General features: G+C 36.2%; 1 protein-coding gene across 3 annotated transcripts in view; it reads right to left on the minus strand.

Moving 5' to 3' along the window:
• LOC117400530 (piezo-type mechanosensitive ion channel component 2-like) overlaps positions 1–14754 on the minus strand; it is a 198810-nt gene that overhangs the window by 97128 nt on the left and 86928 nt on the right. For all 3 annotated transcript variants that reach the window (XM_059022048.1, XM_059022047.1, XM_059022049.1), the window contains exon 4: positions 14677–14719. In XM_059022048.1, coding sequence (XP_058878031.1) covers positions 14677–14719 — 43 coding nt within the window. The remainder of the gene's footprint in view (positions 1–14676; positions 14720–14754) is intronic.

Consider the following 14754-nt stretch of genomic DNA (forward strand, 5'->3'; position numbering starts at 1 on the left):
GTTGATGTTTATGTGGTTTAAAATGCAACAGATGGCAACTATTGCCATATCATTAGAAAAAAAGAACAAAGTATTATATTTGTGGTCAAATGTTTTACCACAAATGTGTGGCTTTTGTTACCCACCTCAAAATGACTCAAAAAAAGAATAGGCTTAGTCCTCAACCCTCTTTGAACAGGCATGAATCATGTAATGCTCCACAATGATTTATTCATGAGGAAGGAGGCCATAAAGCCTTAACAATGTTTGAGGGCATTGGGGGTTCTAATTTCACTGTAATTGTTTGTACTGCAAATAAAGGTAAAGGCTGGCTTGCATCCTGCAGCAGCTAAAAGTACTACTATGACTCTGTGATCTGCTGCAGTAGCACTGGGCAAAGATCAACATAAAAAACTGTGCATAAATTCATGCTTTAAACAAAGTTCACCATAAAACACTAGTTATCAGTTTCTCTTCTAAGTTTTAAGTGCTTAAAATAATACTGTGGGAACAGTAAAATGAATGAATTAACTTTGAATCTAAGTTCAATAAAAATCTGAACTAATGGTGCATGTCTGCCTAATATTACCAGTGGTGTATGACATCTTTTGACATGTAGTCTGATTACTAAAGGTGTACCGAATAACAGGCATATATGAGTATTTGTAACGAGTCTGTGTATGCGTGCGAGTATGGCAGATATATATTTTTTGGTACTGAATTTGACTTAGCACTACATAATTTACTACAAATCTGCTACACATAATATCACATACTACTGTCCCAAGTTAAACTGTCCGTTGCACCGTAGCTCAGAATCCCCCTGAAGCACGCAGTCTCACCTCGACAAGTTCATTTCTTTAAAAAAGGGTCGGAGGTAAGTTTGTTCCCAAGTGTTCCCATGGTAGTTTGAGGTAAAGAGACATCCACAAAGAATATGATAATTATTTAGTTATTTTAATATAGAAGGAAATGACTTCTCACAAAACAGTTTTATCAGGTAAAACATTTAAGTCAGGCAAGAGAAATTGTATCCAACGTACAGCTATGGCTAAACGTTTTGCATCACTTAGACTATTAGGATTAAGACATAATAAGGAAAAAAAACTATATGAACATAATTTAGATCTTTTATTTAACATCATGTAATCAAATAAACTACAAAATGATATCGCAAAAGTCTACCAGAAGCCAAAACAGTAGTACAGTATTTCAAGTCTAAATGTCACATTTTTCAATTTGTCAGTTTTGTTGTTAAGTATATGGAAAACTACAAAGCTGTATGTAATAACATTTGTTAACGTAACATTATTCAGCAGGTTCCATTCGACTTAAAAGCAAAATGTGTTAATTCTATAGGTTGATGCAAAACTTTTGGCCATAGCTGTAGTTAAGTAATGTGAGGATGAATCATGAAAAGGAATGATAATACCAATTTGAAATTATTTTAAGAGTGGGTGTCATGACTGGTGTTCATGAGAGAATTGTCAGACAAATTAGTGCTGAAGGAAAACACCACAGACAAACAGAGGCATTGTTTACAACTAGACAAAGGAAAACAGGGAAAATGTAATTGGATGATTTTGACAAGTGCGTTGTGAAAAGAAAAATTCATAGTTTTTATGCTGAAAATTGTGCTATAAGAAAATAATGCATTTGCAGGCAAAGATGACACTCTTCACAAAATTATTAGAAGTTTAGATTTTTGGTTGGAAGAAATGTAGGTCAATAGAAAAACATTGATGGAGCATACAGATATAGTTCAGTACTTGCAGGCTGTGCAAAAACGACATGCCAATGGTAAAATATTAATTTACCTTGACAAAACCAGGATTCGCAGCACTCAAAGCATTGCTACTTGTTGGCAGGATAAACTGGAACTGGAGAGTATGCACTGGATGTGCTTCTGGCTTTATTCCAAACGCTGAATAATTTTTAAAGCACAGAAGCAAACAGGTGACTGCCATGGAGAATTTTGAAAAGTAGGTGAAAGAGAAATTGCTTCCAAATATCCCTCCATCCTCTGTTGTGGTACTGGATAATGTCCCCTATCACATTATGAAGGTGGATAAAAAGCCCACAACATCAACAAGGAAAGCTACAGCACAGGCATGGCTACAGCACAGTAATATTCTGTTTGTATTGAAAGCTGAACTTTTGCAGTTAGTAAAACTGAACAAGCCCCCAGTAACACGTAAACCTATATGAACTTGTGTGGGCTAATTTGAAAGAAATATGTTGCTAAAAGAAATTACAACTGGAAGATGTGTGGAGTCTCTGTGCTGATCAATTTGACATTTTTCCCATTGAGGGGTGGAAGAGTTGCTGTCAGTGTATCATAGTTAGACACGGAAAATGCTTACTGGGAACAAGATTGTGCTGTGGAAGATCAAATTGAAAAGATCATCATTAGTCTTGATGAAAGTGATAGCAGTGACTCAGATTCACTGGTTTCAGACACTGATGAGGACGATGAAGAGGAAAGTGATCACTTTCCCACAGATCAAGACTTTCAGCGACTGTCCTCTGACGACAGTTAAACCAGATGGTAAGTTACCGGCATTTACTGTATTTTATTTATAGTGAATTTTGGTGGTTGTATCAGACTACAAACACAGTAACAATGCAACCATGATTAAATCTCAAACTTAATTTATAATAGGGCTGCACCGAATCCAGTATTTGGTTTCAGATTCGACCGAATGCTTAGGATTCACTGAACCCGAATCCGAATCCTATATCCAGCCAGATGCACATCCATTTTAATACATCCCTCCAATGTGTGCAGTTCTTCTTTAAATAAAAGACACAAATCCGGTATTGAACGTAACTGTTGTATTTAATAACAAGAACACGTTTGATGAACTCTGTCGCAGCTCCAGACTCCCTAAATTACTGGTGGCACACGCACTAAACATGTCATGCAGTTGCTGAATGCAAACATACTCCCGTATGCAACACAGCACATTCACATCACACTTTTCATGGAGTAAAGTTATGCAGTAAACCTGTGATATATAGTAACGGCAAACTGTTGTAGACTTTTGTTCTTTGTTGCTTTGTATGTCAAACGTGTTCTAGAGATCATACTGAGATATAAAAAATAAAAAATAAAAATTGTGGTGCACAGTAATATAAATTTTTTGTAACTTTACAACTTTCAGACGTGCAAGACGTTGTTGAACAATATGCTTTAGTAAATTACATTTTACGGTATTGCAATGTGCCAGTAAAAGTTGAACCATCTGGGAACTGCTGTGTTTTATTAAAATAATTTTTAAACTATTTCATAGCCTATTTGATATGTGTTACACACACTGTGCATTTAAATCAACATGGGTTTTATTTCGGAGGGAGATCATTCAGGTCACTCATCACAGTAATTTTTTCCTCATAGCTCTCAGTCTCAGATCAGGTGACACAGGTTGAAACGTAATTAAAGAAAATAGTGGGTTATGGCAAAGATGCAGCTCTCTTTTATTGTAAAGGTAAAGTAAACAGTTCTGTATTTTGACGTTTCTGTTGTGGGGGAAGGGGCTAGCGGTAAATTGTGTACGTTTCAAATTGAAATCTTATTCAGGTATATATTCGGTAATAAAAATATAATTAACTAAAAGGCTCAAAACTATAGATTGTGCGCGTCCCTTGTAAGTAGCTGCCAGTCTGCTTTTCATTCAACAGTTTCCTTCAGTTTTCTTGACAGTTTTTGTAGATTTGGTATTCGGTTCGGTATTCGGCCAAATCTTTTGAGATGGATTCGGTATTCAGCCGTATCCCAAAAACTTGGATTCGGTGCATCCCTAATTTATAGGGAAATTGTGTGATTATGTTTATTAATGCTGTCAGCTGACATTGACAGCATAGCTCATTTGAGAGATAACACCCATACAGAAAGTGGAGTAATCGACCTTTTGTGGAACATGACTACGTGTTGCGTAAAATATATGTTGTACCAGTAATACAATGTATTGCATATATTGTACTGTATTGTATGTAGTAAAGAAAACATTCCTGATCTATTCGCTGTGGAAGTATAGCTTCTGAGATTATTAAAAACAAAGTTCTCATTTAAAACCAAAATAATATACAACATTGCAATAACAACTAATTATGTCTTATAAAATATTGAAAATGCAACAATAGGGTGTTGCAAAACACATTTATAGACAGTTTACAGTGGCAATTAACTGTGATCTGAAATTTCCATTATAAAACTACAAAAGGCTAAAAAATAAATAAATAAATAAGGTTAAATGAACGGAAGAAAGCTAATAAATGTGTTTTACATCTGATCTGGATGTGTAAATTGGGACAACCTTAATGGATAGCAACACAGCCCGGGAATCCTAACAAAATGTAAAAAGGAAATGTCCATTGTTAAGCCAAGAGAATATTTTAAGCAATAATAAAAATGTTATATAAAAAAACACTGATGTCTAGTAAATAGCTTTGAGTATTTAAGATAAAATGAGTCATTTTCTTTGCAACATTGGGACCTATTAAGATATTTTCCATTTGTTTTCTTACTAAATGTAGTGAGCTAGCTTCGTCTATCTAGATCAGTTGCATTGTTTTAATCATACAAATATCCACACCAGCTATATTATGATATAGAAAAGACACCTTAAACTACTAAAATACATTTCAACCATCTTATAAAGGCCTTTTTGAATTAACACGTTGCCCAACGTACATCAACAGCTACTAATACTGCAAGTACCTGGTATTTCACACTTTTTCAAAATTGATAACAATTTTTTTTTTTAAAATGTACTGGGTATCCTAAGTATACTGTTGGGAAGGGTTGGAGTTCTTGGCACAATGGCTTTTACAATAAATGAAACTTAATCAAAATACTGAAATCTCAGCAACAATGCCCCCTTAAACAGATGCCGCAGTTGGTCAGCAGTTTTAAAAAAAAACCCTGAATCTCGTGTATTAAGGTTGCATCACAGACTTGATATTTTTTGTATCCAAAAGTTGAAGTTTGTGGTACTTTGTTGTTATTCAGTAGGGTACTATTTAATCAGCAACACATTTCAAAATGTAGTACCTCTGTCCAGACATTGCTGTCTAAAAATGTTATTGTTTGTCAGAATCACATGCATAACATAAAATATTACACTGAACAATGGGAACACAGATTCATGTACAATGTGCTGTAAATAAAATCAGGACAATAGGGAGAGGCTGGTAAGTTTAGGCGGAAACCAGTCTCCCATAAGAACTTCCATATTGTTACGGGAGACAAACAACAAAATATACAAGAACACAGCTGAATGTCTACATGCACAATTTTCAAACAATTATTCTTTGCCTATCTTTATGAGAAAGGAAATGAATGCATCTATTGTTTAGTTAAAAATAGCAAGTTAAAAGAACACAATTATGCAGTGAAAATGTATCTTACTAAACTATTTTCTTTTGAATAAACAATTTATTTATTGCCTTGACCTCAATGATAGCTACAATACACCCTCAAAAACAAGATGTTCCTTCTTTAAGGTCTAACTGGGAGCAAACTGATATATATATAAAGAAAATAATAGACAAGCATGGTAAAGGTAAAGGCTACAACACCATCTCCAAGCAGCTTGATGTTCCTGTGACAACAGTTGCAAATGTTATTAAGAAGTTTAAGATCCATGGAACTGTAGCCAACCTCCCTGGGCGCGGCCGCAAGAGGAAAATCGACCCCAGATTGAACAGAAGGATAGTGCGAATGGTAGAAAAAGAACCAAGGATAACTGCCAAAGAGATACAAGCTGAACTCCAAGGTGAAGGTACGTCAGTTTCTGATCGCACCATCCGTCGCTTTTTGAGCGAAAGTGGGCTTCATGGAAGAAGACCCAGGAGGACTCCACTTTTGAAAGAAAAACATAAAAAAGCCAGACTGGAATTTGCTAAAATGCATATTGACAAGCCACAATCCTTCTGGGAGAATGTCCTTTGGACAGATGAGTCAAAACTGGAGCTTTTTGACAAGTCACATCAGCTCGATGTTCACAGACGAAAAAATGAAGCTTTCAAAGAAAAGAACACCATACCTACAGTGAAACATGGAGGAGGCTCGGTTATGTTTTGGGGCTGCTTTGCTGCGCCTGGCACAGGGTGCCTTGAATCTGTGCAGGGCACAATGAAATCTCAACACTATCAAGGCATTCTGGAGCAAAACGTACTGCCCAGTGTCAGAAAGCTCTGTCTCAGTCGCAGGTCATGGGTCCTCCAACAGGATAATGACCCAAAACACACAGCTAAAAGCACCCAAGAATGGATAAGAACAAAACATTGGACTATTCTGAAGTTGCCTTCTACGAGTCCTGATCTGAATCCTATCGAACATCTATGGAAAGAGCTGAAACTTGCAGTCTGGAGAAGGCACCCATCAAACCTGAGACAGCTGGAGCAGTTTGCTCAGGAAGAGTGGGCCAAACTACCTGTTAACAGGTGCAGAAGTCTCATTGAGAGCTACAGAAAATGTTTGATTGCAGTGATTGCCTCTAAAGGTTGTGCAATAAAATATTATTTTTGTCCATGCCATTTTCATTTGTTTTCTTATTTACAATATTATGTTGAATAAAAGATCAAAAGCAAAGTCTGATTTCTATTAAATATGGAATAAACAATGGTGGATGCCAATTACTTTTGTTAGTTTCAAGTTATTTCAGAGAAAATTGTGCATTCTTCGTTTTTTGTGGAGGGGTACCAACAAATTTGAGCACGTCTGTATATATACATATATATATATATATATATATATATATATATATATATATATATATATATATATATATATATATACAATCAACCCTCTTTATACCGCCTGGTAAGGGCCATGGGCAAAAACGGGCAATAATTGAGGGTGGTGTTATAGTGAGGGTCAAAAAACAAAAACAAAAAAAAACACCCACAACCTTCTATGTTGGGTAAAACACATGAACTTGGCTAACCCTCCTGGAGCCTCAGTCCCATGAGCCTATGAGCTGTGAGGAGGCAACAGCCTACTGGAAATTAGAGATGCCACTTCTAAAGATGGCTTTCCTGGGGAAACACTCTCATTGTCCAACACCTGCTGCATCTTTCCTCACATCTTCCACTGAACTGTTGACCATTCAAGTTTATGACTCATTGGAAATAACCAGAAAACTACAAAACCACAGGCTGTATGTTTAAAATCACACAAAACATTGTATAGAAAGATATTTGTGCTCCATGAAAAGAGAGAAGAAACAACACTTAAAAAAACACTGAAAATGATTCAGTGCTGTCAGCACATACATTTTATTTTCACTTTTGTCCATAGGTTAGCACCTGATTTGCTTATAGTCGAAAAGCTGTGCTACAATATCCTCAGAATATTCTCTGCAACATAACAGTTTCCACAAAAACAGCATTAACGCTACCAGGCCTCTTATCTGCACCCTTTCACCACGGCTTTGCTAATATCACTGTATTGCACTGTTTGGTTGTAACAAAATACTGTAGGCATACACACCCCTAAGCCCTTAAACAATCCTGCTAAATTGCTTGTTACTAGTTTTAAATTTCACAAAAACTTGGACATTAGAGATGCCACAACTAAGAATGCCTTTCCTGGGGAAATGATCTCATTGTCCTAACATCCGCTGCTTCCTTCCTCACACCTTCTACTGAACTCTTTTAATTAGTTTTTTGACAATCCAAATTAATGGGTCGTAGGAAATAAATGGAAAACACAAAACTAGAGAACTGTAAGTGTAAAATCAGACAAATGATATATGGGTAATGTGGCAATGCGCCCCGCCCCTGTGTGCAGTTGTGTGTTCGGTGAGTGGAGAACGGGATAGGAGACGGAGGTAATATTTGTAATAGTAATAGTAGTTAAATCTGCTCACCGTGTTTTGTCTGTGTAGTCCGTTTTTGTTTGTCTATTTATTTTGGCGTGAAGTGCCGTGTCCTGTGTTTTTGTATGTTTACAACCTTTTTATTTTCTGTTCTGTTTAATAATTAAATCACGCGCTCAGCTTCATCAAAATCCCAAGTCTCTGTTTATTTCCTGCTTCTGGTCTGACGCCACCCACTCCGGCCGTCTTTGTGACAGGTAACTATTAATGTATCTCACCATTACAATAACTACTTTTCAAAAGAGACTTGTTTAAACCTTAATTAAACTGTTAGTATCAGAAGATACGGCCAGTTGATGATTTTGGCCCTTTCGACAACACTGTCTATATCATGTGAGACTGCAGCATGTTAATTTGGCTTTGACCAGTTTATATACATTATTTTGTAAATCACCATAATTTCGGAAATCACATTAGCACGATTATTTAATATTAAAATAGGCATAACGACCGTTTGAAAATGCCAAAACCAATGTTACATACCAATTTGTTGAATAACACTGGAGTTATAATTTACAACCTTCTGAAAATCCTGCCCTAAGTCTCTAATTACTTTGTTTTATAAATTGTATGATATACTAGTTAAGTTCAAATTGTACTATACAGTCGACGCCACCTAATCAGGACACTGATAATCGGGATTTCTGCTTAAATGGGATACAACTCTGGGAGACGGTTCTTCCCAAAGTTATTGATGTTGTTTAAATGGGACATCACTTTGTTTAATTGGGATACAGTATTTTCAAATGATGAATGGCGATCGCTTTTCAGAGCAAGACAGGTTGCGTAGCACAGTACAGTGAGTACGAGATTGCGCTGTGACTTACCTAAATTGGGTATGTATGTATGTTAATATCTTAACGAGCAGTGCTTCTTGTGACTATTTCCTTTGTTTGCGTGGGAATTTAAAAGGTTATGAATGAGATTTATCACGTGTTTTAATCATTTGTAACTTTACGGAATGTTTCTTGTATTGCTAAAATACCGTTATTTGCACCCAGTGTAATGTTACTACCAAGAAAGTATCAATGCAACTGTAGCCTATCTGGATACATACATTACATGACAGCTGACCTCTACTGTAGATTTAATTTGAATTATACAAATAAAAACCTAAGAGTAAATAATGAAATCTTTGTATAGAAAACGACATATTAGATAAGTTTCCTTAGGTGATTGCGGATTTGCAATTCGTCCTTGGCTTTTAACACATATGTTTAATCCACACAAGAAAGGACAGGCGTACAAGGACACAGAGATCCACTAGGAATGTGATCGAGATCATTGACATGGATTTTGCCTAAACGTATTCGTAATGTTGTCAGGCTCCCCCCACACTTTATGTACAATCTACACTTTAACCTTCACATGTTTGTATGCATATAAAATGTCCTTATAATACTGTAAGTGTTCAGTAACTGCTTCTAATCATGTTGAGTTTATTTATCGCAGAGGCGAGCAAAGAGTAACAGAGAAAATGCATGATTAGAGGAATTCACCGAACAATTAATTATAAACACATTGTGTATTGGGTTAGGGTTCTATTGTAATTTTAAAAGCTTAATAAATATATAATGAAGTGTTACATACAGTGCCTTGCAAAAGTATTCAGACCCCTGACCAATTCTCTCATATTACTGAATTACAAATGGTACATTGAAATTTCGTTCTGTTTGATATTTTATTTTAAAACACTGAAACTCAAAATCAATTATTGTAAGGTGACATTGGTTTTATGTTGGGAAATATTTTTAAGAAAAATAAAAAACTGAAATATCTTGCTTTCATAAGTATTCAACCCCTGTGCTGTGGAAGCTCCCAGTTTACACCGATGAAAGAAATTGCCCTAACGAGGACACAATTACCTTACCATTGGCCTCCACCTGTGAACCATTAAAGTTGCTGTCACATTTTCTGGATAAAAACCCCACTGTTGAAGGATCATTGGTCAGGCTGTGAATCTGAAGGAAAATGAAGACCAAAGAGCATTCTACAGAAGTTAGAGATAAAGTAATACAAATGCATAGATTAGGGAAAGGGCACAAAATAATATCCAAGGGTTTGGATATCCCAGTGAGCACAGTTGGATCAGTAATCAGGAAGTGGAAGCTGCATCACACCACCCAGGCACTGCCAAGAAAAGGCTGTACCTCAAAACTCAGTGCTCAAACAAGAAGGAAACTTGTGGGAGAAGCCACAGAGAGTCCAACAATCACTTTGAAGGAGCTACAGAGTTCAATGGCTGGGAGTGGAGTAATGGTGCACCAGTCAACCATATCAAGAGCTCTGCATAACACTGGCCTGTATGGGAGGGTGGCAAGAAAGAAGCCGTTACTCAAAAAGTACCATCTGAAAGCACGTCTGGAGTTTCCCAGAAAGCATGAGAGTGACCCAGCTGCGATGTGGGAAAAGGTTTTGTGGTCAGATGAGACCAAGATAGAGCTTTTTGGCCAAAACTCAAAGCGCTATGTGTGGCGCAAACCTAACACTGCCCATGCCTCAAGACACACCATCCCTGGAAATCTTGTTAAAACTGAAGGTAGAATGGATGGAGCAAAATACAGGGAAATACTGCAAGAGAACCTGCTTCAGTGCGCTAAAAAACTGAAGTTTGGGAGGAAATTCACCTTTCAGCAGGACAATGATCCCAAGCACAAGGCCAAAGCAACATTGGAGTGGCTCAAGAACAAAAAGGTGAATGTCCTACAGTGGCCCAGTCAAAGTCCTGATCTCAATCCCATTGAGAATCTGTGGCACTATTTGAAAATTGCGGTCCACAAGCGTCGTCCAACCAACCTGAACACCCTGGAGCAAATCTGCCAAGAAGAATGGGCCAAAATCACTCCGACACTGTGTGCAAAGCTGGTACATACTTACCCCAAAAGACTTAAAGCTGTTATTGCAGTGAAAGGTGGCTCTACCAAATATTAATGTGTGGGGGTTGAATATTTATGCAAGCAAGATATTTCAGTTTTTTATTTTTCTTAAAAATATTTCCCAACATAAAACCAATGTCACCTTACAATAATTGATTTTGAGTTTCAGTGTTTTAAAATAAAATATCAAACAGGACGAAATTTCAATGTACCATTTGTAATTCAGTAATATGAGAGAATTGGTCAGGGGTCTCAATACTTTTGCAAGGCACTGTACATGGTATACATGTATAATAACTAACTACAAAAACAAATAGCACTTCAAACGTATTTATTTATAGCCTACAAACATACTACATACTAAAATACATACAAAAGTAGATGTCAACATAAGAAAATAAATTCCATCAAAAAAAAATATATATCCCCCAAATAAAGGTAAATGACTTTTTCTTTTTAATCCGTGTCGTCCGATTTTTACACATGCCAGATAAATGTAAATCAGCATTTCATATGCTAAGTGTTCTAAATAAATGTGCATTCTATATGACAAAATGCACAATTATAAATTAAGTTTACAAATTATACAAAATAGATATTCCCATTATTTTTTATTTCCATTTGGCTGCTGCTCGCAGGTTTGAGAGCCGCTGTACGCTACTAGTTTCCATCACAGCGAATTATGCTTCCATTCATTTTTCTTGATCTCATTAACATGCATTTTGATTAACTAGTTCCCCTTATCTAGTCATTGAGACAGGAAGTGATGTACGTGACCTGCGACAATTAAGCTTTTTAACGAGAAATGCGTTCATTAACGACCTAATCGACTCAATTTCAAAGCATTAATGGATTGATTTAATTAACACATTTAGTTTGAAAATCACTTGCTACTAAAGCTCTCGTTACTATACCGTGAGTTTGATACAATAACACTGTTTTTTGAAAATCCTGCCCTTAATATCTGAATCAGTATATGGTATATCATTTGATTTAACAAAGAGACAAACATACAGCTATTGCCAAACGTTTTGCATCGCCCTCTAGAATGAACAAATTGCACTTCATAAAGTCTAATTAAACCTGCTGAATAATGTTACATTAACATATTGAATTATATACCACTTTGCAGAAATGTGACATTTTTAAATCTAACATGAAATACCATACCACTATTATAGCTTCCAGGACTTAGACAATATCATTTTATAGTTTCTGCCAGGTACAATAATCCCTCAATTAATTGATTTAATATGAAAAAAATCAAATGGTATTACTATTTATTTTTTAAATATACTTGTGGTATAAACAGAATACTGAATGTCCTTACTGGAATATCCTCCTGTGGCAAATAAAAAACGTTCTCCACGATCATTTAATATCCTATATTTATACCACAAGTTAGGGTATATCTAGCAGGGGAATATCAAAATGTACCTACGGAAAATTTTAATTTTTACTTTTCCTTTGGGAGGCAAGTCCTCTATTAACAGCAGGTATTTACTGTATGTGTTACCTTTATCCAGCTTTACCATAGTAAAAGCGTAGCAAGGTGTAATAAAGCAAAGCATGGTAAAGCATAAGGAAGCATTATAAAGAATTGCAATATGGTAAAGCCTTGTAATAAACATGGCAAACCAGGGTAGACACTGGGAAATGCATAGTATAACCATGGGAAAAGCATGGGAAAACTGCAAAAATACAGTGCAAAATCAGTGAGGTAAACTTTTATAAGGGAATGCACAATGGTTTGCTGCTACCGTGCAAATAAATAATAAATAGGCTTTAAGTACAAATATGTTATAACCTCCCAAATATTGTATTTAACTTGAGGTTAAGAATATTCGCCGTATTTACAGTATTGTGACATAAATTGAATCTGACTTACAAAGTGCTATGTTAAATATTTGAGTTTTTTTATTACACAACATCTCAGCGGAGCGAATATGTCAAATACAAAAACCTTCAGTGCTATGCGGCTAAAGCAGGGATACATTTTTTTGCAGAGCCCTCGTAGATTTGGCAACAAAATGATAATGAGGTTAAAATGCCCTGTACTGTCTGATTAATAGATTGCATGAGTTCTGCAACCATGAAATTGACCTCTGACCTAATATGACTGCAATACTGAGGTAATTTGACTTACTGAAGATCCATTACCAGTGTTGTCCACATATATATATATATATACAGACGTGCTCAAATTTGTTGGTACCCCTCCACAAAAAATGAAGAATGCACAATTTTCTCTGAAATAACTTGAAACTGACAAAAGTAATTGGCATCCACCATTGTTTATTACATATTTAATAGAAATCAGACTTTGCTTTTGATTTTTTATTCAACATAATATTGTAAATAATAAAACAAATGAAAATGGCATGGACAAAAATGATGGGACCACTAACCTAATATTTTGTTGCACAACCTTTAGAGGCAATCACTGCAATCAAACATTTTCTGTAGCTCTCAGTGAGACTTCTGCACCTGTTAACAGGTAGTTTGGCCCACTCTTCCTGAGCAAACTGCTCCAGCTGTCTCAGGTTTGATGGGTGCCTTCTCCAGACTGCAAGTTTCATTTCTTTCCATAGATGTTCGATAGGATTCAGATCAGGACTCATAGAAGGCCACTTCAGAATAGTCCAATGTTTTGTTCTTATCCATTCTTGGGTGCTTTTAGCTGTGTGTTTTGGGTCATTATCCTGTTGGAGGACCCATGACCTGCGACTGAGACAGAGCTTTCTGACACTGGGCAGTACGTTTCGCTCCAGAATGCCTTGATAGTCTTGAGATTTCATTGTGCCCTGCACAGATTCAAGGCACCCTGTGCCAGGCGCAGCAAAGCAGCCCCAAAACATAACCGAGCCTCCTCCATGTTTCACTCTAGGTATGGTGTTCTTTTCTTTGAAATCTTCATTTTTTTGTCTGTGAACATAGAGTTGATGTGACTTGCCAAAAAGCTCCAGTTTTGACTCATCTGTCCAAAGGACATTCTCCCAGAAGGATTGTGGCTTGTCAATATGCATTTTAGCAAATTCCAGTCTGGCTTTTTTATGTTTTTCTGTCAAAAGTGGAGTCCTCCTGGGTCTTCTTCCATGGAGCCCACTTTTGCTCAAAAAGCGACGGATGGTGCGATCAGAAACTGACATACCTTCACCTTGGAGTTCAGCTTGTATCTCTTTGGCAGTTATCCTTGGTTCTTTTTCTACCAAACAGCACAGTGACTACTTTTCTCCATTTAAATAGGCTGAATGACTGATTACAAGATTGGAGACATGTGTGATACTAATTAAAGAAACTAATTAGTTTGAAATATCACTATAATCCAAATATTTATTATCTTTTCTAAGGGGTACCAACAAATGTGTCCAGGCCATTTTAGAATATCTTTGTAGAATAAGCAATAATTCATCTCTTTTCACAGCTTCTTTGCTTTATTCTATGACATACCAAAGGCATGCAAGTATACATGATTAAATAGCTTTTAATTTCATCACTTTTCAGGAGGAATGAAGCATTATTTCAATGAGCTGTAAGGGTACCAACAAATTTGAGCACGTCTGTATATATACACACATATATATCAGACTTGTAGTCGAGTCCTCAAACCCCAAGTCCGAGTCCAAGTCCGAGTCACGAGTCCTTGACTTCGAGTCTCGAGTCAGAGTCAGAGTCCTTGAAACAAACTCAAATCAATTTTCATTAAACTAGTGGTAGATGTTGGGGAAACAGTTTACCTAATGGACATTGTCTGATATCCCTCAGGAAAAATGCACAAATAATAATAAAAATTTAAAAATTTAAAAAAATGATTTCGATTAATTTCTTTCTAGCTAGATTATTCTATTTCTATGCCTTTTTCAACTTGTCTGTCACTATCTTCTTTTGTTTTGGAATTGGAATTGGAGGTTAGATACTAGTACAGTCAGAGCACTCACCTCTCAAAGCCTATTTGCCGAATGGATTTCTCCCACTTTGAACCTATTGAAAATAGAAAAGCGCAATTAAAAAGATAT

Source organism: Acipenser ruthenus, chromosome 4 (genome assembly GCF_902713425.1).
Source record: "Acipenser ruthenus chromosome 4, fAciRut3.2 maternal haplotype, whole genome shotgun sequence".
Lineage (NCBI taxonomy): Eukaryota > Metazoa > Chordata > Actinopteri > Acipenseriformes > Acipenseridae > Acipenser > Acipenser ruthenus.